We start from the raw sequence: 25,072 nt of genomic DNA, 5'->3' as shown, positions 1-25,072 counted from the left end.
ACCACACGCCACCACCTGCATTTTAACATCGCTTTGCTCTGTCGCTACAAATTGCTCATTCCGCTCACAAGTTGCGCATTAAATTCTTGTTAACGTGGCTAAGACACCGGCGTATATCGCAGGTATATCGCAGGGAGGTTAATAAACCTCTCATCCCCGTGCCCAGACAACAAACGCCTCCATCCAGTGCTTTCCAGCAAAAGAAGTGGCAAACACTTTAATTGACGCTGAGTCACACACATTAAACTTGCCTTTACATGATTTTATTTTTTTGTGTATTTTGGATTTTTTATTTTCTGTATTTCTGTTTACCTTTATTTCATTTTTTTTTTTTGTGGTTGGCTCTCGCGCTTGGCTGAAGATCACCAAATTTTAATTAATGGCAAATTGATTATGCGCTTGTTCAATTTTGCAGTCCCCGCCTGGTTATGTAAAGAGATGCAAGCCAAAAGCCAAGCAAAAGCCAAGCCAAAAGGGCTGCTTCCAAGCACAGCCTGTTATTCAATAAGTTAAGAGCTCGTATGAGCTGATGACGATGATAATGATACCTATATTAAACATATGTGTACATATTTACTAAATATATGTATGTATGTTATTTTCGCAGATCCGTTTTATGCACATTTGCAAAAAAAGCGGAGCAAGTTTCCGGATGCGAAATCGCTTTGGACGTGCCCAAATATTGCCATCATCATTGAGATTCACCGCAAATCCTGTAACTAAATATCACAGCTCTCAAGGGAATAATCAACTTATTACATAATTACACCATAATTGCAACAATCTGCCCGAATATTACCTTTATTACAAGCTCTTTTTTGTAGCACATTATTAAAATGAAATTAAGAGTGACTTTGGCTACTGTGCTCTACATCCAAGTAAATATTTATTTAATGATTCATATAAAGTTTTTTTTATATTTTTAAATAATTTAAACTAAACTATTAATATAAATATGTTTGACTAATTAGTTATAATTAAATTTCACTATTTTTTTTTTAATATATTATTAACTGAATAAGAAAGCATCACTAATAGCATTATAATTCCTTTCTGTTTCAGTTGTCCACTTAAATTGTGGATGATTATAATTATTAATTGAAATTCTTCGCTTTTTATCGCTGTGTGAAATAATCTTTAGTTGAAGGGAATCAATAATATCTTTCTTTCTATTCTATTGAATTAAATAATATTTTATAAATAATGCATGTTTACAACTATTAATGGAAATTAAATGTCTTTCATTATCTTGTGAAAGTATTTTCAATATAGCTTACATAATTTAAAATAAATATTATTTCAACTGTTAATATAAATATATTTTAGTATTTATTTAATATTTTATTAACTGATATAAAAGGCATCAGCAGAAAATTTAGAGTTCCTTTCGTTTTCTTTGAAATAAGTTAAATAGTATCCAATTAAGCAATAATATATCAATAAAAGACAATTAAAATTATTTGGTTGAATGCCTTGCCTTTCATAGTTTTGATATATTTAAAATATATTTTAAATGTTAATATAAATATATTTAAAATTTTCATTCTTACAATAGTGTTTACTTTAAAAAGCAACCATTTGACATTGTATTTGGAACATTTTATAAGCTAACATATAATATAAATCTATATAACATAAAATGTATTACCAGAGTTCCTTTCCTTTTCTTTGGATACGTCAAATATTATCCAATTAAACAATAATTTAACAATAATAGATAATTACAATTATTAATTGGAATGTTTTGCCTTTCATAGTCTTGTGCAAATATTTGCAATAATAGCAATTGCTTTTCAAAGACATTTGAAAAATGCAAAATCATAATTGGCCATAAGCTGTGAAGTTGTTGATTTAGTTATTCTCGGACTTTCTTTGGGTCAACGCACAGTTGTTTGAGTATATTTTAAAAGACTTATTTGTTCAATTAGCCATGACAAATAATGTTGTTTTTTCGTACTAAAATTTACAGCAAATATTGACAAGTCGTTCACTGGTAAATTCAATAATTATTTTGCTGCTCGCTGCAATGCATCTGAGAGTACTTAAGAGTGCGAAAAGAATCTGCGTTTATTTAACGTCAAAACTGCAGATGCAGATAGACTTTTGGCAAACTGTCAATATTTTGATTGAACTGTCAAACATTTGACTTGCAAATATTGAGGAAAAAGATGAGCTTTGAGTGATCGTTTCGAGTGTTTAAAACGAATTTCAATATAAATAAATAAATTCGATTCGAAGGTTAAAAGTTGAGGTTGAAATCAATATGATTGGTTAATTTTTGACTGACGCATTGATTAAATTAATGCTGGTGATTTTTCCGCAACAGTTTAGTTCTGGTCAGTGCACAATGCAATTGACACGACTGTCAGTCAGTCAATGAGTCAATCAGTCAATCAGTTTAGTGGTCAATTAATTTACTGCTGCTGGCTTGATCTAGAAGGAGTGTCGATAGTCGTCTCGTCTACGACTTGAGTGAATAAAGTATAGTATAGTATATCTGCAGTTTTTAATGCGGTTTTCGAGACTCGGAGTGATTGCATAGTTATTTCCTGAACTTGAAAACGGGTTTGGCTTGTACTAGAACACGGTAGAAAAGGTATAAAGAAACAAAATCGAAAGACAAGACATAAAGCCGGTTAACGCGGCGAATGCGTGATTTGCTGCCGCTGCTGTTGATGGAGCATTCTTGAAATTGCAGCTCATTACAATTACATTTTAATTGTCTACGTCAATTAACATTCAATTCAATTCCACAGTGAAGGGTGCAACAGCTGCGAACCAATCTAAACATTAAGATAAAAAATATATATTTAAAATTACGAGAAACTCTGAGTACACACGCACTCAAAAACGTCACATGTAGAAGATGCCGCAGAAAAATACAAAAAAGTTGTTTACCTTCTTTGGCAATTGTTGATTGGTGTTTTTTCTGATTTCTGATTTCTGATTTTTTTGATAGGTACAATTAATTTTAGTTGGCAACGGTTTTTACACTTTGCTGGTGATATAATCGCCCATATGGATATGCGGGGCATCATGCTTATTATTATTATTATTACTCTTTTTCTTAAATTTGTTAAACTGGTTTTTCAATTAGAGTGAAAATGTTGATGATGGCACCTCCAGTATTCGACAACACGGCATTGAAATTAATTTTTTCGACGAGTGAAAACCTTTTTTTGTATTTTTTTTTTTTTGTATATTTGTGGATTTACATAATTTGTGTGTGTGTAGTCAAAAGATTGCCCTCGATTTTAGTTTTGTGACTTGATTTGGAGTATTATGATATCTTCAAGATAAAAATTTGATATTTGAAGTCGCTTAAACTTTACTTTTTTTGCGTCAAAAGGTCAGCAAACTAGTTGGCGAAATTAGTGACATACTTAAAATGAAATAGAAAATCAATTTTTGGCAGTTTTGGGCCTTTCCATAACTTTTCGACTAATCAACGGTGCGCAAATAATTTGCGTAATAACAAATTGAAATCGATTAACGCTAAACAACAACAAACCAAATAACGTACATGCAAAAGTTCATCAAGTCGATGATCGGATCAAGCGAAAAAAAAGAGAAATTGCCTTTAAGAAATAAGAAAAGTGTACAAAAGCGGAATTGTTAATGAAGGAAATGTTGTTCGACGATGAAGATGAGCCTGTAAGCGGTAAATGGTAAATGGTAGATGGTAAATGGTGGATGGATGGTAAACTGTGAACGTTAAACTGTAAACTGTGTGTGGACTGTAAGAGAAATGCATAACCATAAAACACACATATAAAGTTGCATAAGTTGTTCGTTCGCCCTTTCACCCTCGCTCGTTCCCCCCTCAAAAGAAAAAAAAATTGATCGCATCCCAACGCGAGAAACGAATCCAAAGCAAAGTAAACCAAAAGCAACGAAAACGATCCAAAGTGACTGCGTTTAATTTATGGCAAGTGGAGAGCATCACAGACAGACCCTAAAGCTACAACGGAGTTTCTTTTTAGTATTTGAGATTTAAATACGAGAGTTGTATTTAAATGTTTGTCTTTCAATTTCCCATTCCCCAATTTCCACCAACATTTACATTTGCACATCTCATCGATCTATAATGCTTGCCCTTCATTATGAAATCAAACGAAAATACTCTTTCATTTATCGCCTTTGTTTTAAATTCTTTTCGACTTTTGAATGTATCTCACACGCAATCAAATCAACAATGCTTAAATTACTATCACATCACATTTATTTCATTTTCTTTTGGAAACGTGTCTGACCACCTGAAACATCAAGTTAACTGATTCCTGGCCTATGTCTGGCTGACTAGTTGAGGCTGCTTTCAAACTAGGAAGCATATGCGAGAATTTCTTGAGCTGCCACTGTCAAGACAAGAATACTCAGCAACGCCTACGTCAGACAGGCGAAGGCGGCATACAATGGGCGACTAATAATAAAAATTGATTTCCATTTAGCGTGAATTCTATTCTTATTCATATTTCACAACTCATTTTTAACCACTTAAATTGCGATGAATATTTTTCCCATAAGTTTAATTCAATAAATTAACATATTTTTACTATTATTTTGTGTATTTTCCCGCAGATTTCTCAGAATTTAGCCACTGTGCGGTGTCTGCTCATGTGCAATTTATGCAAAGCTTCCACTTTGCAACTAGTTCACCTCAGCAAAAGTAAAAGTTTATCCACACACAAGCAAATAAGCACATACGTAAGTGGAAACTTGTTTCCACAATCAAAGGCTTACAACCACAATACCACAATCCCTTTAGTACATTAAAATACTATAACTCATGCAGAATAGTTCTTAAAATATACGTATACGTAATATAGGAAATAGTTTGCATATTTGTTCAAATTTTGCAAACAAAATTCAGTGACACAAAACTGTTGCCAAAAGATACTCTAACTTGAAAAGTACCTTAAAATTTGAGAACTTTGTAGAAGTTTCGGTAATTAATAAATACTCAAAGAGTATTTGTTAGTCCAGTAGCAGGACTTCTTGTTGTTTACTACCAGTTTTTGGTTTTTTCTTTTTTGCTGTCAACGATGTCGCTTACCTTGATTGGTGATAAAACTTATTTATGCGTCAAAAATTCGCAAAACAAAATAATGAATATATAATATATAAATTTATCTGTTCATGTCTGTGTGAATTTATTTATTTATTATTTTATTTGTTCGAGTATTCAGTCAGCTAAATTTGTAAAGCATTGCTGTAGTAGATACGCATATTATTTTTTGGTAATTCCCGCCCTGGCCTGACACTTGAAATTCGCAATGTTGAAAATTAATTATCGATGGTATGCGTTGTGTTGTGGGTGTGTGTGATTTGTTGTGATTGCGCACTGTGCCAGGGGGGGGGGGGGATATCGACAGATTCGCCATGAATCAAGAATCTGTTGTCAAGTCTATTTGCTCGCATAATAATTAGCAAAAAATTGTTAATAAGCTTTTAATTTTGCATATTATTTGAAGTATTAACCATATAAGTATGCCTAATTCTGGACCGGTTGCTTCACTTAACAAAAAATCAAAACCAGTCTAGGAAATGATAATAAAAAGAAGAAAAAAACATATACTTCAATTTACATATGAAATAATGCACATGAAACTGAAATCGAAACTGAAAACTGACAACCAAAATCCCACAAAAAAAAAAACCGAAATCCAAAACGCGTTTTGTTATTCAAATTATTTTTTTCTTTGCTTTTTTGTTGGGATAAAACTGGTTAGTAAGTCAGTGGGTAGCGCACACAAATTAGGTTGATTGTAGTTATAGTTGTTGTATCTGATGTTGTTGTTGTTGTTGTTGGGTTGTTGCTAGGTATAAGCGAAGCAAAGCAAAGCAGTTGCTAAACTCATCAAATACACCTCGTATGCATTATAATAGCATTTTTATGGCTGCTGCTACTCAAGATTAGCATCACAAATAATCAAAATGATGAAATATACTTTTCGTTTTTTTCTTGTTTATGTTTTTGTTTTTGTTTTTTTATTTATATTTTTTTATTAGGTATTTTTAAATATACACATACAAATTAACGTAAAACTACAAAAATCAGTTTCTGCTTGCAGTTTTTTTCATCTTCATCTTGTTCGTTTCTTGTAAATTTTTTGTTGTAATGGTTTTTGTTTATGATTTTTCTTTTTGTTTTGTTTTTGTTTTCATTTTTTTTTTAATAACGTAACACAGCAGAGACTTAGCCAAGGCGCGTTTTTTGGTAGCGTTTGAAAACGCGGCGCAGTCAAAAAAATAAGAGTATAAATGTAAAAAGTCTTGATTAAAATGAAACAATTATAAAAACGTTGAGTACTTTAGGTGACTGTAGGAATTTGGATTGGGGCTGCTTGGATGCTAACGCTCTCTCTTTCGTTCTCTCTACTTTCTCACTTCCTCGCTCTCTTTCTCTCTCTTTCTCGCTTAATTTCTCAGACTGACTTAGAAGAAACCATCGCCAGTGGGATCGTTGACCCATGGGTAGTTGTTGGGGCATCGGACGCAGGTCTGCAGATTGATGGTCTCCCCGGGAACCTCCTTGGATGTCAGCTTGCAAGTGTTGGGCACCCAACAGGCGGGCTTGCCCTCAACAACGCACTTCTCCCTCCAGGGCTCGAAGTTCTTAACCTCGCTGATGGTGCGTGGATTCTGCATCCACTGTATCACCTGGGTCATGGTGACGAAGTACACATCATTGTGATTGGCCAGGATCTCATCGATCCAGTAGAGGAAGGCATCGAGGAACTCGGGATTGTTCTTCAGCCAAGCGGCATGGAAGTACAGACCCAATGGAGCACGATTCTGATCGTAATGACGATCGAAATTGTGATTCAAGAAGTTGTAGAACTGATCACCAGTCAAAATGTTCGAGCAGGAATCAACCATCGCACAGCCGGGCAGATATTCATCGTTGGCGGGATCCTCACGACGATCCAGCTCATTCATGACCATCTCCCACACGGCATGCGATCTCGTGGGGCAGCTCTGCAGGTTGCCGTGACAACGATGTGGCATGCGGAAGTACATGGTGTAGGGCCATAGTGGAGGATTCGAGAGTGGAGCCGTGATGGTCGAGTCGTAGAGGAAGGCCTGCTCCTCCATCATGGTGAACTGATTGTTGCCACCCACACGCAGGTAAGGAGCACGCACTCCTACCACAGAGTTATCGGTGATGTTGGCGTACTTCTCAATGATAATCCTCATGCCAGCCATCTCCTTAGCCCAGTCATCGACGGTGGCGTTCGACCAGAAGCGCTCCTCATCGTTGTGGGTGATCGAGTGGACGGCGATCTCGTGTCCCTTGCGCGAAGTCTCCTGCACGGCGGAGTAGTTGGTGTATTTGTGGGAGATGAAGTAGGTGGCCTTGATGTCGCAGCCGTTGGGATTCTTGCGTCCCTTGAAGATCTCCTTGTACAGCTCAATGTTGTTGTTATTGATGGCATCGTCAAAGGTGATGGTGATCATCATGGGCACATCCTTGGCGGGCAGATCGCCGGGAATGGAGGTACCATCCTCCGAGCAGAAGCAATCGGGCAGTACACACACCACGGGGTCGCAGGGAGGAGCACGATTGGGATCGTTGTCGATGTCTGTAATTGGGGAGCGAAAAAGCAGGGAAGAAAGACACATAAATATTGTTGTTACACTATAAAATATCCAGTGATTATTGGCAAGAGTTTTTTGACAATACAAACAAATCGAAATAAATATTATATAATAAAATATAGCTTATCGATCAAATATCTTCAATATATTTAATGAAATTAATATTTTTGTTTTCTTGAATTCTAAGCCAAGAAAATGTAATTTTCATTTTAGGAATTTCATCTATAAAAATGTTGTTTTAAAGTATGACAAATCCTAAGGATTTAATAGTTTTGAATCCCCTTAAGTCTCTTTGAATTTTAGGCCAAGCAGGTCTTATTTTCTTTTAAAGAATTTACTTTATGAAAATGTTGTAACAAAGTTGATGTGTTTATTTATTTATTTAGTCATTATTAATACAATCTTATTGAAGTATTTCTCCCCCCATATGTGCTCATAAGTTGACCAACAATTTACATTCTGTTAACGTCAAAAGTTCAATCAACTTGGTGGTAAAATATTTGAAACAATTAGCTAACTGTACGTGAACGTGGCTTAGTTGGTTCAATGAACTGCATTGTCGGGCATGGAAAACCAATCACAAATCACAAGCTGGGAACCCGGGAAAACCGCCGTCACCAAAACGCAAAGTGAATGGAAAATGTCTGCACAATTTCAGTATCTCAAATTTTTTCTTCTTTTTTTTCATAATATTATTTTGAATTTTTTTTCTTTTTTTGATTATTTTCTGAAGCCAAGTGGTCGCCGTCAATCAAGCGAAGAGCTGGTAATTGAATTGGTAACTGCTTTGGTATGCAGTTAACGTTCACCTGGCCCATAACCATGCCCAGACCCAGTCACAGGCCTAGGCAGAAAAAAATAGAGAAAGAGAAGACACTGACAGCCCCGAGTCTTTAATCTATGCTTCTGCAGCTCTCTAAATCTTCAAGCTGGTTCATCCTCATTTCGCCCACGTGTTTGCCATTCATTAGCGACCTTATGCAAATTATTATTCGTATGCTATTTTATTTTATTTTTATTTATTTCTTTGGTTTTTGTTGGTAGCGTCATTTGTAAGCCTTGCACTTGCAATCCATGTCCCCAGTTATAGTGTGCTTGGCCCCACATCATCATCATCATAAATCAACTGCGAAAGTTTTTAAACAACGAAATTGTTTGACGTAATTTTTGTTTGGCACTTGCCAAAGTGAAATGCCAACAAGACACGCAAAGGCCAGGCAAAATAAATAAAATACAAAAAAAGAAACAGCTTTTGGATTTGTTTTTCACTTTTTTTTTTGGTTTTACGTTTCCGAATCGTTTTTTGCAAGTAGGTCGCACCCGGCTTTTGTCTCCGGTCTGACCTTTTATCACTCTCCCCGCAGCTGCCACTCCCCTTCCCACTTCCCCTGTTAACTACACCTACTGCTGCGTTGTAGGCATTTCATGTTGCCAATAATCTGTCGTTAAAGCCAAGTGTTATGTCATCGCATAGCACACATCGAACCGGTTGCACAGAGCACTGTGAATATTCCCTGACATTTAAGCGACTTTAGGGCTTGTCTTTTAGTTTTCCTGCCATTTCTCTTTGTCTGTTTCTCCTTTTTGTATTTTGCTGCTGTTTTTTTTCGCTTCTTTCTTGCTTGCCTTCTCAATTATTTGCGTTTTTTTTATGCTGGACTTGCTTTAAGCCCAACTCTTGAACTGGCTTACAACTCGTTCAAGAGGATGTTCACAGCTAATGGCAGATTACGTGATAAAGTCAGCCAAGTGCCGCATTGAATTGCCTTAAATTAGGGATATCTGTTGCACTGTTGGATTCTGAGAAATATCCATTGAGTAATAATTGCATAAGCCAAAACAGTTGAAACCGGATCGAACGATGAAAGGCAAAAGGCTTGACGTGTTGTGTATTCTTTTCAAGTGAACAGCATCGTAAATAATTGCTTATAATATTGTCACTTAACGGTGCGGGTAATAAAATGATGAGAAAGCACCTTAAAATTTATTTAAAAATTACGAATCTGCGATGAGAGAATTTTTAAGTGTATTTTGAAATTACGAATCTTTTTCATAAAATTATCAGAGTTTTTTTTTTTTTTTTTTTTTGAAATTTTGAATGAAATCTTTTTGTAAAATAATGGGCAAGAATTTGTATGTATTTCAAAATTGTGAATAAAATCTTTTTAACACAATGATGAGAGAGAATAATATTAATTTAGAAAAGACGTATAAAAGCTTTTTGATAAAAAGAAAAGAAAGAATATTTCAATTAATTTCCCAATAACTATTGGCTTTAGAAGTAAAGGAATACAAACTTTTAATTCCTAAGAATTATTATCAACTTTATTTGATGAGTTAATGCTTTAAGAGTAGTTGAGTTGATAAAAATTCTATATAGAGTTTATATTTTTTTAGGAATCATTATTTGGGGCATTATTTAGAGTGAATCCAGTCACAAACTTTCTGCCATTCCTTGAGTATATTTTATATTCTAATCTGATGATTTATTTCGACTGTTTTTGCACTATTTGTCTTTAGTTTTATGAGTGAGCAGTTTTCCTTGCCTATCTGAGCGTAACATCATCATTTCACACACACTTAAACTTTGCTTCGACGCTTTGTTGCTTTGTTGCACACTTTATGAGCATATTTTTGATGGGGGCCATTTAAATTGGCACATAGAAATAGTGTTTGGCGGCTTCCTTATTGCCAGCCAGCCATATGAATGAATGGCTCTGCCTTCGGGCACTTCTGTTTGCTGCTGCTGTTGCTACTGTTGTTGGCTATTATTTAATTTCAAATTGAATTACGAATTGTTTACAAGTTAATGCTTCGTTGCGCATTCGTTAAGTTGCCGCAAATTACCAGCAAGAAAAATAAAACACAGCCAATGGCTGCAAAACGTGCAAATCAAGACACGATCTGCGATCTACTTATAATCTATGAGCATTGCGATCCACTTGTTGCGAGTCTTGAGTTAGAATTGGCCGGCGGCTAGAGGCATTTGTGATCATTATTTCTTGGCTAGTGTTTGGCATTTGATTTGCTCATTAATGCACATTTATATGCGGTCGCCTCTTGAGAAATGTCGGCATCGTGTTTTGCAAATTATTAAGGTAAACCCGCGGGCACAACAAATAAATAGAAAAAAAAATAAACAAGAGAAATAAAGAGAAGAGAAGTGAAGAAAATAAAAGCAAAAGCGAAGGCAACCACAAAGAAAGACACCACTTAGTTGTTATTTAAAATTAGTTGCGGTTTTTTGCTTGCCTGCCATTAAGAAAATATAGTAATAATAATAATAAATAAATAAATAACAAGTCTTTTGTTATTCGGCGCGTTTTTTTTGCAATTGCTAAAAATACAACGATTTAAACCGATTATGTAAGCTTAATTTACACATGAATCGAACGGGCTTCGAACCGCCTTTCTGCTTCTGTCTGTCCGTCCGTCTGTCCGTCTGTCTGTAAATTTGTTGCTCTACCCCTCGCTGAGACCGTTTGCTTTAGTTTGTATTTCTTTTAAGTCCAAGGTTAAAATTAATTATTAATTTATTTAACATTTAACATGTTGCATGCGAGATCTGTGTGACTTAAGCTCTGAGTCGGAGTCGGAGTCTGAGTCTGAATGTGGCCTAACATCGTGTCATACGAGTCAAATTGATGATGCAAAGCAATGCACGACCCAGCCCAGTTATTATTTTTTTTTGTTTGGATCACTGATGAGATCAGCTCGTAAGTCGTTTCTTTGACATTTGCTGCCATTTCACACTTGACATTTTCCCAAAAAATAAATAAATAAAATAAATCTCTTTAGAAATCAAGTCAACTGTAATGCTATAGGCTTAAGATCTCGCTGAAGGGCTTTACGAAATCAGTCGCGTAGGCGTAAGAGGGAGCTGCCACTCCCACTCCCTTTGCCCGCATCCTCTGAACGGTGTCTGACACTTGTGTCTTGCATAGTTTTTGTCGGTGATGTCGAGAGTAGTTCCAAAGACAGACAACTCGATACTTAATGTTAAATGCCGTCGACCGGTTTTAAGGTGCGACTTCGACTCCATCTCTGACTTCGACTGAGACAGGCTTAGCCGTAGACACACTGCACTGAAGAAATTCACGATCTATCAGCAGACACAGACACAGACACACATACATAAAAAATAAAATGTATGCCACTTGAAGATTTGAATTTCAATTCGTATCTTATTTATTATTATTTTCTTGTCCCAGCTGATGGAGTAATAGCGGCTTTTGTGGCCAATCCTGTGTAATGCTGGCAGCTTAATTCACTCTCGACTCTTTGCTGAATCATTACGAATCGTTGAATGTTGGGCTTATTCACCGCACATACTCAACAAATACACAAGCTCAAGTGCCACTCATAAGCATATTTATAAATAATTTTCTCTACTACTCCCCAAATGTTATGATCTCCATGATCTCTTTAGTATGCACAACACTTCTGCTCTCAATTACCAACGCGAAGAAAAAAACTTTCGCTCTCTTTTCAGGTTGTTTGCCAACTCTCGCTTTCTTCTAGCCATTAGTTTTTGAGGTACTTACCACAAGTATTTTCATCGGAGCCATCTGAGCAATCCTTCTCACCGTTACAGAAGAGACCGCGCTCAATGCAGTTGCCATCACCGCAGGCAAGGAAACCATCCTGGCACAGAGGTTCGTCTGTGTGCAGCAAAGGCTTCACACGACGCTCCTTGTTCTTGCTCTTGCAGTTCTTCACGGACTCTTTCCAGTCGCAAGTCTGCTTCTCAATATCGAAGTACAAACCAGCCGGGCAACGAATGGCTTGCAGACCCTGTAAATAAGTAAAGAAAACAAAGAAATTCCCAAAATAATGTCATGTGATAACCGAATGATGGAGTAAAGTTGTGAGAAACCTACCGATGAGGTACACTGAATGACATCGCGACAGTTGTCGCCCTCGCCGGCTACCAAACGGAACCATTCGCCGGCATCTTTGTCTTTGCAAAGCTCCTTCTCGAAGGACTCTTCCTTCTTGGGTTCTTCGGTGGTGGCCTGACGCTTGACACGCGCCTCAGCGGCATTGGCTGTAAGTTGAGAGAGGAAAAGGAAACAATAAGTAAAGGAAGGAAACTTTAGCTACTGAAAGATAAATGTTGTTTACTCTAGAAATACTTGACTTTATTCAAAGACTATTAAGAAAATAAATTTAAAACGAATTAGTTTTGAAACACCATAAATATCGAATTCGATCAGGATACAGAAGCAGTTAATCTCATTGCTGAATTCTGTCAAAACTCAAGTAAAGCTCAATCAATTTACAACTTGTTTTGTTTTGGATTTTTATATGGTTGCAAAACCGGAAGAATTTCAGCCTAAGTCATGGTGCATTTTGGTATTGCAAATGTGGGTTGGTCCACGTCATTTGGCTGGCACTTCCTGTTACACAAAACAAAACAGAAACTACAACAACAGCAACAGCAATATAGTAACAGCAACTGAACGAGCGACGAGAAAGAAAAGAAACAGACATGGATATAGACATAGAGAGACATATGTAGATGTAGACTGGGGCTAACGGCATGTCGTCTAGCTGGTTGTGTCTCTTGGGGTTGGCCAAAACAAGTTTGCCATTATGAAATACGATGTCACCAATACAGATGCAAAGAACACACTATATCCATATGTATAGGACAGACAGACAGACAGACGGAGAGCTACAAACCAAAAAAAAAATTGAAATTGAAATAAAAATAGAGATGGAGATAATAATACGAGTAAATAGAAATAAGAAAAAAAAACTTGTTGCGCTTGGCTATAACTTTGACATTTCACAGTCACAGTTGGCAACAAGAGTTGCATGAAAAGAAAGACATAGTTGCCACATTTGCATAACTGTTAACAGTTAATTGACAGGTGGCCAGATACCAGAGGGCAACAACTACAACTACAACTCTAGCAGAGCATAAGTACCATAGAGTATAATATCGCATATTGATCGATCACCTGTCAGAGCCAACAAATGCATTCCACAATATGTCGAATCGAATCGAATTCGAAATGGAAACGAATTGTAATTGAAGTTGACTTGATTTTGTCTTGTATGCGTATTGAATGTCGTTTTGAATACTTGTTGTTTTGTCATCTCAGGATCTACGCAGACCCTCAAGAAATGAAAGTTGTTTTCCCAGTTGCTGTTGTTGTTGTTGGTGTTGTTGGCCAATTGGCTGTGCGTCCTTTTTGCATAATCAAGGTTACACACAGTTGACTGTGCAACTGTCGTTCATGTAAACTCTTCCAGCTGTCAGCTTTCAGTTTTCTGCAATTTTGTTTTTTTTTTCTGTTTTTTGAAGGCCAGTATTTTTTTTTTTTATAATTGACAGACAACTTCCGCTGGACAAATGCAAATTGCAAGAGGCAGCTCGGCAGCAGCAATTAAAAAAATCCAAGACTATAGCTAAGTGTTTTTTAAATACTATACATACTCTATAAATGTGTGTACTTAAAATGAAGTTGTGTAATTTATTTTATTTTTTCGTATTTCTTGTATTTTTTGCTTACCTGCACCAATGGCCGCCAAAGCCAAAACGGCAAAAACTACGAAAAGTTTTGCCATTTTGTACGAGGTCTAACAATAATTATACACGCACAGTTTCTTTTTATTTCTGATCAGTTATTTATCGTGATCTTTATCTTGAAGTCTTGGTTGTTTTTTTTTATGTATCACCAAAAACACTCGAGTTGAGATCAGCAAGAGCAGCAATAGCAGCAGCAGCAGGTTTGTCCTTCCGTTCGCTATCAAAGCTCCATTTACACTGTTTGCAACGTTGTCGCGCACAATTTCTCGAAGCTGACGCCAAAGCCCCAAAACCAACTCAAAATTGCTTCTTTTATTACACGCGGCGGGCAAAGCGGCGACAGCGGCAGCGGCAGCGACGTCGACTCTTTTTTAGGTGTCGATCTGCAGCAGTTGGGCGCTGTGGTGAAATATCGCGAGCTTTTTTACAGTTACCAGCCGTAGGGGCAGCAACGCGATCCACACTCACACTCACACACACACACACGTACTTTCGTAGAGCTTTTAAGCGGCTGTTGTTGTGTTCGTTGTTCGGTTCGGTTCGGTTCGGTTCGGTGTTCGGGTTGCACAAGCGTCGCTTCAGAATAGCGCTCGTGACTTGACTGTCGCCCAAAAGTAAAGAGAGAAGTGCGGCACGTATGCGCCACTCTTTTATATGCAAAATGGCAGCAGTAAAAGGGGTAATGTGCTTTATGCGCTGCTCGACGCTGCTGGCGTGGTGAGTAGCATCTGCAGTGTGTTGAAGCTAACACAACAAACAATTCAACTCTATGTGTGTGTGTGTGTGTGTGTGTGTGTGGAATGCAAGTGTGTGGATGCCATTCACTTGAAGCACTTGAAGCTAAGTTGAACTCAACTTCGCTGCGCTGCGCTGCCCATTACGTATATGCAAATGAAATTCTTGGCTTCAAAACTGAAGCTTTGGCAAATTCCAGAAGGTCTGACTTGCCTGCTTCACCTGGCTGCCTGTCTGCCTGTTGTCTCTTTTGGGCGTGCCCACATAATTACGAGTACAGTGATATCTCTCACACTCATGTAGTATAAACATGCTGTTGATATTCGGGCTACAAGTATTTACAGCTGGAAAGGCCAAAGCTGCATTTACATATACTACATACATACACACAGCTTCGAGTGGTGCATTTCATATGCTTTTACCAACACTCAAGGCAAACAAAGTGGTCCAATAAAACTCTCTTCATTATGTTGGTAATCTACATGCTCGAAGACTCGTATACGATGTGAGCTTCATTCGCTTGATTTGCATAATCAATGCTTAAATTATACCAAAATGTATTGAACTTAAATAAATATTTGAAAATTTTGCCTTAATCGTCGTCTCGAAGAGTCATATTTCAAAAAGTATTTGGGTTATTTGTCTGATGGGACATTATATAGTATGTATATAATAAGCGTGTATGCAACCGGTTTGCATCTGATTGGGTTTGATGGGTTGGCAGGTTTCTTTATCCGATATCCGATTCGAAATAGTTGTTAAACTTTTGTGCTGCAAAGATTTATTAGATCTATTACTTGACGAGCAATCTGGTAATCAAGTGTATGCGAATTTCGACTAGATTACCACCATTTATTTCTTTTGCATGTCGCTAAATGTCGACTCGAGCATCTCAGGCGTTGTCTCTGGCTTGTTCCAATTTAAAGCCGCTTTTTTCATATATTTTTTTTTGATTATTTTTCTTCTCGTCAGCGGCGACCTTGATCAGTTTAAAGCCAAATTAAAAACAATAATGGCCCATACACATAGACTCCGACGACGGCGACGGCGACGGCGACTAAATGACAGTGAGGCGTCTAAAGGCGTGACGAACTGCCAACGTTGTCGCCTCAACTTTAAAGTGTGCCAAAGTGTGTTGCTTTTTTTGGAGTTGTTTTTACTACTGCTGCTGCCGCTGCTGTTGCTGTTGCTGTTGCTATTGCTGTTACTGCTTGTCATTCGCATACGACTAGAGACCTTTTTGAGTTGTCATTGTCTATTTCGAGTTTCTTAGTTTTTGCTGCCTCTTCTTCTATCGTTTGTATTTCTTTTTCTTTTTTTTTTGCCACTCTTGACATTTGCAAAGAGGAGTAAAAAGTCAACCAACACGTTGTTGCCTATCGCTTGGATTTACATATAAAATTAAATATTGAATAAGTTTTTTCGGTTTTTGGGGTATTTGGTATTCGGTTTTGGGTTTTTGATTTTGATTTGGATTTTGATTTTGATTGCCTGGTTTCCGCTTCAACAACAATTCAGCCACATCTGCTTCATGAAATTTACGTCAATTGAAGAACCAGTTTTCGCCATTTACGTTTACGTTTTCGTTTTTCATTTAAATGTGATAAACTGTTTCAACAGCATTCTTGCAAAATCTTTAATTTCAAACCCAAAATTTGTGGTTTCTCGAATGCAAATTCAAAATAATCGACACTAATTGAGCTGCTGCCCAGCATCAGCATCATTTACAGCAATTGCTTCCCCGAGGGCATTTATTTATTTATTCGTAGTCGTAGTGGCCATCAATCATGGGTTTTAACTCGTCTTTAATATCGTTTTCGGTTGAAAGTGCTAATCCACAACAGGATGCAAAACCAACACTGTAAATAACATAACAACAAAAACACAAGCTCGTAAATTTCGTGAGATTGTTCTTTTTGATTTTTGATTTTTTTATTTTGTTTTGCTTTGTTGTTGCCTCAAAATTTGTTAGTCTTGCGGTCAGTTGGGTTTTGTTGCACGCTTTGTTGCTTTTTTGTCTCTCTAGAAACCGCAAATCGATAGTGTAAACATTTTACTCTGTAAATATTTACTATAAAACACTTTTCATTTTGGGAGTTCATCAGCTTCAGCTTTGTTCTCTAGACGTTCTCATCATCGCCTCCATCGCCAGGTTTCGCTTGAGGTTTTCGCTTCTTGCTGCTTTGGCTTGTAATATTCGTGGGGTGGCTAATAAATTGTTTCCATTATCCTTAACAATCTGTTGACGAAGGTTATCAACCTGCCTGGGTGATGGGTTTCTTTTCTCCTTTTATTAAATGCAAAAGTATTTAAAAATGGATATATACAGGAAAAAATAATTATGTGTTTAAAGTATTTAATCATTATTAGAAATACTCTTAGTTAGTTAAATACATTAAGTTATTTGTGTAAGATTTGTAGTGATAAGAAGAGTTAGATTGAAGCACATAAAGTTGTGTAAGGAACCAATTTTTATATTTACCTGTTTTTAGTTGATCATATTACTAAAGATTTTTATAATATATACTCCAAATATAAACTTTTTGTGCATAATTTACTTACAGTAATAAAATTAGGATGTAGGATTAATTCGTTTTATTTAGTGAAATTTGTTTTGCGAAAGTAGTTATATTTTTTCATTTTGCTGGCTTATATGCGGTAATAATAAATAAATTTCTTGTATGCTGGAATTTATTCAATAAAATGTATTCTGTTTTTAAAACAAACTTTGCACCTTATACAATTACAAGTTCATCAAATACTAAAAGATCCAAGATTGTTTTATTGACCATGAATTGAATATTTTTACAATCTAAAGTTAGCAATTGCAGTATTAACAATAGACTATCTACCATGCAAAAGGTTTCACAGTAAACCATCTCCTTTCTGTAAAAATGTTTATTACTATATTTCAAATTACGAAGTAACACTAAATACGAGTTTGAAGTATGTATATTCCACTTCTGCCAAACATATAAATTTGTAATTTTTTAAACCCTTTTCTGAATGCACAGGTTATACGAATTGTAGTTAAACATAAGTTTGAAACGACGACTCAAGCATTAGCTGATTAATAACTTCGCATAAAAAAGCTTATTTGTTTGCATGTTCATGCGATAGATGGCGCTGCAGAGTTTCGAATTGAAAGCTCGCCCAATTTCAGTTACATTTTAAATTCCAATAAGGTAAATGAAAAAAAAGAGAGTTTACGACTTGAAATGATTACTCTATACTTCAGCTGCTTAAACCTGAGGGTGAACCTCCAGAAGAATCTTTTGCTTCAAATTATTGTGGCATGTCGACACCTCAATATATACCGCATTCAATTATATTTCAATTATAGGCATTTGTAGTGAAAACTGCAAAGTTTCGCCACCACCTCGTCCTTGAGAAAGTATTAAAACCGAAAATATTATGCCTTGGTGAACTAACACTTACAAAGTCTATGTGTGTACGTGTGTATGTTTTGTGCCAGCTGAGCGGACAAATTGCTTCGGCGACCTTATGAATGCATAAATATTTCAACCGCTTTGGCTCGTTGCTTGTTGCCAGTTTCAAGAGCAAGGCAAGGTCCTTGATGTTGCAGAAAACTATTTGCAAACTCTAAGGACAAAAGCCAGCATGCAATGAAAGCTTTATTGCTTTATTGCTTTCCACCTTCGCTTTCGGCCTCCCGCACCGCCTCCCTTCACCCATAATATGCTAGGCACGCTGCCTTAGTGGTCAACAGGTTGAGGCTAAATTAAAGTTTTTCTTTTTTTTTTTGTTCTTGTTGTTCTCTTTGCTGTTTGGTTTTAGTTCGCAGCGAGCTTTTTATCTTCATTTCGGTAGCCATGAAAATTCAATTAGCAGGGGCGCTAATTAATGGCGCATCGAAAGCTTTCCACTTGTTGAGAATCGCGATGATTCGGCCTCACGTGCTGGACTGCCAAACGCGAAAAGCTCAAGCTCGGCACGTGTTTTCAGTGTGTGGCGAAAACCCAATAAAATACAATCGCCAAAAACACAAACACTTACACGAGTGCAGCAGAGCTCGAGCACGAACACGAAGCCGAACACGAACACGAACGAAGCAAGGAGCTTTACACGAGGCTCGAGGCACGCACTTGGGTTTTTTTTTGGGCACTAGCGACAACAGTTTGTTGCTCAGCCTGCACGCTAACGGACGTCTAGAAAACAGAGCAGAAGCACAGACCGAGACAGCGACAGCGGTTTCCGTTATTACAGTTATTATTTCTCTTTACTGTCTGTCTGTCCGTCGGTTCGCTAGTTCTTGCAGCAACGGTCAATCGCGGAACGGGACGAAAAGTGAACGCCTCGCCACGGCTACGGACTCCGAAACGGCCAAAACTTTAACTCGGCAACAACAAAAAATAAAAGAAAAAACAACAAAAAATATAAAAAAAAAAAAGAAACAGCAAATGAAGCAACAGCAAAGTGGTAGCAAAATGGAGTTGCTCGGAATTTGAGTTTGTGTGAAATGAAGTAAAGTAAAGTAATGCCCAATGTATGTAGGAAAATAGTTTATTCACTCAATGCATGTGTGTGTGTGTGTGAGCGTGTGTACATTTGCGTGTGTGCGTGTGCATATATTAATGGCATTTAATGTCTAGAGCAAAAATTAAACTAAACCCCAAACAAGCAAAAGCACAACGAAAGCAACAGAGCAAGTGCTAGAGCGAGAGAGTAAGGGAGTGAGCAGGACAGACGGTGCCAAGGGATCCTCCTAACGATGGCAGGCAACATTAGGGCTAGGCCAAAAGAGCAGCTAGCAGCAGTAGAAGTAGTCTAGCCATAATCTGTGGTCCGCTTGTGTTTGTGGCCGACTTTTCCCCAACGGAATATGCGGCAATGTAAACAAGCATTCAAGACGTGACTCGAGGCCCCAAAATGTGTGGAGCCAAGTAGGCTAATCTGAATGGAATCAGTTTGCCAGGCCAAGAAACGTTTACATAGGAAGCACGCCAAGACAATAGACTGGGCTAGTCCCAACACTACTTGTAAGACGTCAAAAAAAAAAGAGAAAAAATTGTATAACCAATTGCTAAGTGGTTTAACCGTGGGCAATGACAATCGCACTTGGAGCCGCAATCGTAGTCAGCAGCTGAGACATGTAATCAACGAGACCATCAACATCCATTTTGGGGCCATGTGAACACGTTTCAAATATCGTGACCAAGTCAGGGCCCACATTAGGGCTTGTCCCACCAAGCACCGCAAGCGCCACAAGGAGCACAAGGTCAGCACAAAACTGACCTGCGGTCGCAGTATAACATAGGTCTACTTTTAAGCCTCGCCAAATGCTTGCTGTTCTAATGAAGTGTAACACTTTAATTCGCCAGCAACTAGAGCAAACAATCGTAAAAAAGATAATGAAACTATCTAGAAAATAACTATAAAAAGCTCTTAAAAGCAACCTAAAATTTTCCTGTCCAAGGTAATTCACCAATTTCATAGTGGAACATTTCAAAATACAATATGCAAATGATAGATTGGAACTAGTGATTACTTCAATATAACGTATACGCCTAGGTATTAACTTAATCAGTAGAGAAACGCCTACGGCAATCAATCAAATCGAATCAGAAAATCTGGCATTTCACAAAAAATTTGATTTTGAAAACATCCGCTCAATGTTGGAATTTAATTAACTTGTTGAAAATTAAAAAAAACCTTTTAAAATATTTACATTTCATTTAAACTCTTAGAATATTCGTTTTTGGCAACAAAAATATAACATTGCTCTTAACAAAATTTACGTTTTTCTCTGCTGAGCTTGGCCAATCTTTTGAGCTTGTAAAAAATATAGTTGCATTTGATGATAGACTGCATAATTATTCGTAATTTACAGAGTAACAAAATTTTTCAAAGACTTCCAACCTTCTCCTTTTTTTATTAGTCCAAAGTTACTAACTTGTAAATTGCTCCTCCAATTAATTCTGCATTTAAAAGTTAATCAAGTTATTCAAGGTGTGGATAAAAAGTTTGATGACTTTTCAAACTTATAATTATTGTCGTTTTACCAAGGATACCCCAATTACGAATCCTTGACTTCATAAAATGTGGGTATTAAGGATTTTATAAGAAAAGTTGGAATGTTTATTATATGTATTAGCAATCCAGTTAGTCCAGTCACAATTTGTGTTAACAATATCACTTCAAATTTGTATAGAAATTCAACAGCTTAAAATTAGCTTTGCGATCATTGAAATGTCTTTAGTTTTTCAAAAAGTTCTCTTGCAAAAACCTTTGTGTACATAGTACGACAAACGAGTTGTCAAATTGGCAATTCACTGGCCTATTAAAAGCGGCAAACTTATGGCCCGGCGCCAGGAGAATTTTTGAGTGTTATAGACCTAGGCTCTCGCTTTGAGAGGTCTGCCAAGGCTGCCTGCATTTGAAATGGCCAATGCTAAGCCAACAACAATGGAAACAACAATAAACAAAAAAGGCGTGGCGCATAAAAAACGAAACGAAACAATAACAACGGAGGAGCCCAAAACACAATTGTCGCATGGCCCAATGGGCACAGGACAGTGCAAAGGAGTCTAGAAGGAGGGCGGAGAGCAAGGTGTAGGGACCTAGTTAAAAACCGTAAAGGCAAGCACAAACAAAGCTAGCTAGCGCATGACGTCATAAAGCATATTAAATGAGTTTACACTCGCAGTGCATTGCATACTTTCAGGCTGCTGCCATTTTCCCCTGTTCCCCCCCGAGTCCATGGTTGATGCTGCTGTTGCTGTTGCTGTTGCTGGCAAATGGCGACACTGAAAAGCCATTAACCAACGCCTAATGACGCACTCGAGACGGGGACGGGCAAAGTGTAGAAGGGGTTGTTAGTGCATGTGTGCGAATGAGGTTGAAGTGAGCTACGTGTGTGCATGTGTGTGTGTATGTGTGTGGCAGGTTAGCCAAGCTGATAACGAGAATGCTGAGAGGCAGCAATTAAATGGTCAAGCGGGAGTCTCTCTCCCCACTCTCTGCCCCTCTCTCTCTCCCACTCACTCTCTCTCTCTCTCTCTTGTCGACGTGCTGTCACGAAATGAAATTGAAATATTAAATATTCATCTAATGCAAGAAAAATCACATCATCTTTTGCGGGACATATTCGTGTGGAGTACATCTAAAATGCTCAACAAAAGGGCAATTTATCAGCATCCCAAAAGTGTGCTACAAAATGTGTGAAAAATAACAGCAACCAACAACAACAAATACGATAATACTTGCAAGTAACAAGCAAAAAACATACACACCTTCATACGTACCTGTAATTTGTCAAGAGCTCACACACGCACACACACACAGTGCAGAGAACAGTGCGTGTGTTTGCGCAAAAAGGAAAAACCGACGCGTTTATAATCGCGCGCGTTTCTCTTACTGGGAAACAATGGATCGAGACCAAGGAATAAAGCATGTAGCATGTTAAATGGGTAAGTCGAAACACTTCTCTCGACCCTGACAATGACACTGACAAAAACTATGCAACCTGAGCTATTGAAAATTGAGGAAACCGAATACTGAGAAATTCACAAAACTTTTGGAGTGGACCGCAGCACGTGACGCTTGCAACGTTCCAATAAACTAATCAATATTATCGAGTTAGCAACGTGTGTCAGACTGTGTGTGATAGTGTGTGTGTGTGGGAGTATGTGAAGTCTGAAAAGCACGTGTAGTTTATAAAATATGCAAGCCAATACATATTTAAACAACTGCACACAAACACACACACACACACAGAGCACAAGACGAAGCGACGCGTACGCGACTTTGCCACACGACTAAGCAACTTACACGGGCACATGAAGGTGGCATAAGTGGGCGTGGCTGGGGGAGCAAGCAAGTGGCAAGTGGCAAGTGGCAGGTGGCAAGTGGAATGGTTAGATGTTGTGCCAACGCCTGCGGCCAGTGCTTTTATCTTTGTATGTGTGTGCGTTAGCTGCATACCTTTTAGGCGCATATTTCTTATGGCTGTGTGTGTGTGTTTGCTTTAGCCAAAAAAGATTTTCAGTTAAGGAACGCAAAGTAAATGTGTCTTATGGGTTGGGCTTCTGTTGTTGACCCCGATTCCAGCCAGCAATGACGAGCCATATCCTGGCCCTGCCTGAGTCTGGGTAATATCGATGAAAAGAGACTCCAGAGGGATCGCACACTAATTGGAAGAAATGTGAGATGGGCCAGATGACTGGCAGCTACGTGAAAATGCTTTTAGGTAAATACGCCTCAGTCCCATAGAAATGCAGAAAATTCTCAGAAATTCAACATTTTAATAAGCCGTTTAAAACCTTTTGTCAATTATAATTGATAATTCAGACAATACGCTTAACGAGTTCATAACGAAATGAGCACTTAATTTATATATGTTATATATTTATATACTGTCAATTACATGATTATGAATGAAAAAATGGTTATTCAGTTATTATTATTGCTATTGATTGTCATAGGCAGTCGATTTGTTTGTTAATTAGGAAATTTCGATTTAGATGCTTATTATTAAAAATACTATTAAAAAGCAAAACTTTTGACATCGAATATTTCAGGTTATAATCTTTTAAATTAAATGTAATTTCATCATATTTATTTATATATATATATATATACATATATAAAACTCAGAAAAAGACCAGTAAAATCAATATTTCAGAATTTTTATATATAAAATGTTTATTAAAATTCTGAGATTTTAATACCATAATAATAAATCTGACATTTTATCATGTTAAATGACCATTTTTGATACTGATGTGATTAATTAAGTCGGAATATTTTCATATCCATCTTCAATATAATTTTGTATATGTACATAACATATATTGATTTAAAGACGATTATTTTAATATTCAATGTTTTTCCCATATCTTTAATGCAATTTGAAACCAGAAATATAACTGCATTTCGCTTGAGCGGTCTTCCTGTGGTTGACATTGAATAATTTATAGTGTGCAAATAAAGCAAAAACAGAAATACATATGTATATTTATATTTACTACTTGCGCAGTAGACAACAATTTTTATGAATATGCTGAATAATTCAAACTAATCGCAATAGCAATGGCAATGGCACAAAACGAAAACAGTCCGAAAGCGGCGACAGCATAATTTAACTACTAAAATATGATGCTGTTCAACCGGTAAAAATAACTGCAATACAATCCATACAAAATGCTAGCAAAAACCGCAGAGCAGAAAAAAACGGCTACAAAAATAGAAACCGAAAAATGGTTTTATTATTGTTGTTTCTGGTCGTTTTCCTGGGGGCTCATTGCTCGCTCTCTCGGTCTGTGAGTCAGTAATTAAAACAAATCCATATTCATTTCGTGCCCCATGCAAATGTGTTGCAAGAGCGAGCAAGAGAAAGAGGAGGAGGAGTAGAAGGAAAGGAAGGCGCATACGTATGGAAAACTGAAAAGCCGAAGCATTTTGCTGAAGTGAGGTAAGAATCGAGTAGTTGGGAGAGAGAGAGAGAGAAAGTAGTACGAAAAGTAGTAGCAGTAGTTGTGGTGTATGGCATGTCGCTTTGTGTATTTGTCAGGACAGAAAGGACAACGCTGGCTGAGCAGTAGATAAGCAACACACACAGTCCTCTGCCTACCTACCTGACTGGCTGTCTGCCTTTCAGCCTGAATGCGAGCCTGCATGTTTGCTTAGTCGCGAACTGGAACTGGGTCTCTTCTCTGGCTGTGTGGCAGTGTCTGGGCTCTCTGGCCATGTCGGCCTATTTGCGGGCCATCACTTTGCATGTTGCAAACAATTTGCCGCCATCGCAGCAAGAAGCAGGCAGAAGGCAAGCAAATGGGGAGCAGGCAGGCAGGACTATGTCGCGGTCGCCTTTTTCCTGCCATTTAGTGCCACAACAGCAAAATGTTCGTGCGACTAATTTGTGAAAAAATCAACAGCAACAGCAAAGCAACAACAACAACAATGAAGACAACAACAATAGCAAATATGGTAACAACAAAAACAAGAACGGCAACTGGCACGAGACGTTAAAATCAACGGACCGTAGGCCATTAAAATGGGGCCAGAAAAAAGCGCAGTTCGCTCGTTGTTAATGAGAAATAAACATAAAACAACGCCAGCAATAATAACAACAACAACCCCAACAAAAGCAACAACATTTGGAGTTACAACAACTTCGAAAACAACAACAGAAAGAGGAAAGCAGGAGAGGGCGTCACTTCAAAAGCCAGCGTACAAAAC

The 25,072-nt window shown here is 37.4% G+C and overlaps 2 protein-coding genes across 2 annotated transcripts in view; one reads left to right on the top strand and one right to left on the bottom strand.

The window, feature by feature from the left end:
- Positions 1-5,984: 5,984 nt before the first annotated feature.
- On the bottom strand, positions 5,985-14,678 carry LOC132790812 (chitin deacetylase 1). The gene is made up of 4 exons (XM_060799517.1): positions 14,121-14,678; positions 12,480-12,646; positions 12,144-12,393; positions 5,985-7,583 (listed from the first exon to the last, which is right to left on the bottom strand). The coding sequence occupies exons 1-4, from the start codon at positions 14,173-14,175 to the stop codon at positions 6,436-6,438; spliced, it is 1,620 nt and encodes a 539-aa protein (XP_060655500.1). The 5' UTR covers positions 14,176-14,678; the 3' UTR covers positions 5,985-6,435.
- A 4,697-nt stretch (positions 14,679-19,375) lies between these two features.
- The window catches only part of LOC132792101 (protein pecanex), a 31,540-nt gene continuing 25,843 nt past the window's right edge, over positions 19,376-25,072 (top strand). The window contains exon 1 of the mRNA XM_060801331.1: positions 19,376-22,302. The gene's annotated coding sequence lies outside the window, so the exon portion shown is untranslated. The remainder of the gene's footprint in view (positions 22,303-25,072) is intronic.

Source organism: Drosophila nasuta, chromosome 3 (genome assembly GCF_023558535.2).
Source record: "Drosophila nasuta strain 15112-1781.00 chromosome 3, ASM2355853v1, whole genome shotgun sequence".
Taxonomy (NCBI): domain Eukaryota; kingdom Metazoa; phylum Arthropoda; class Insecta; order Diptera; family Drosophilidae; genus Drosophila; species Drosophila nasuta.
The sequence above is the reverse complement of the archived record's forward strand: the minus strand, read 5'-3'. Positions and strand labels throughout refer to the sequence as shown.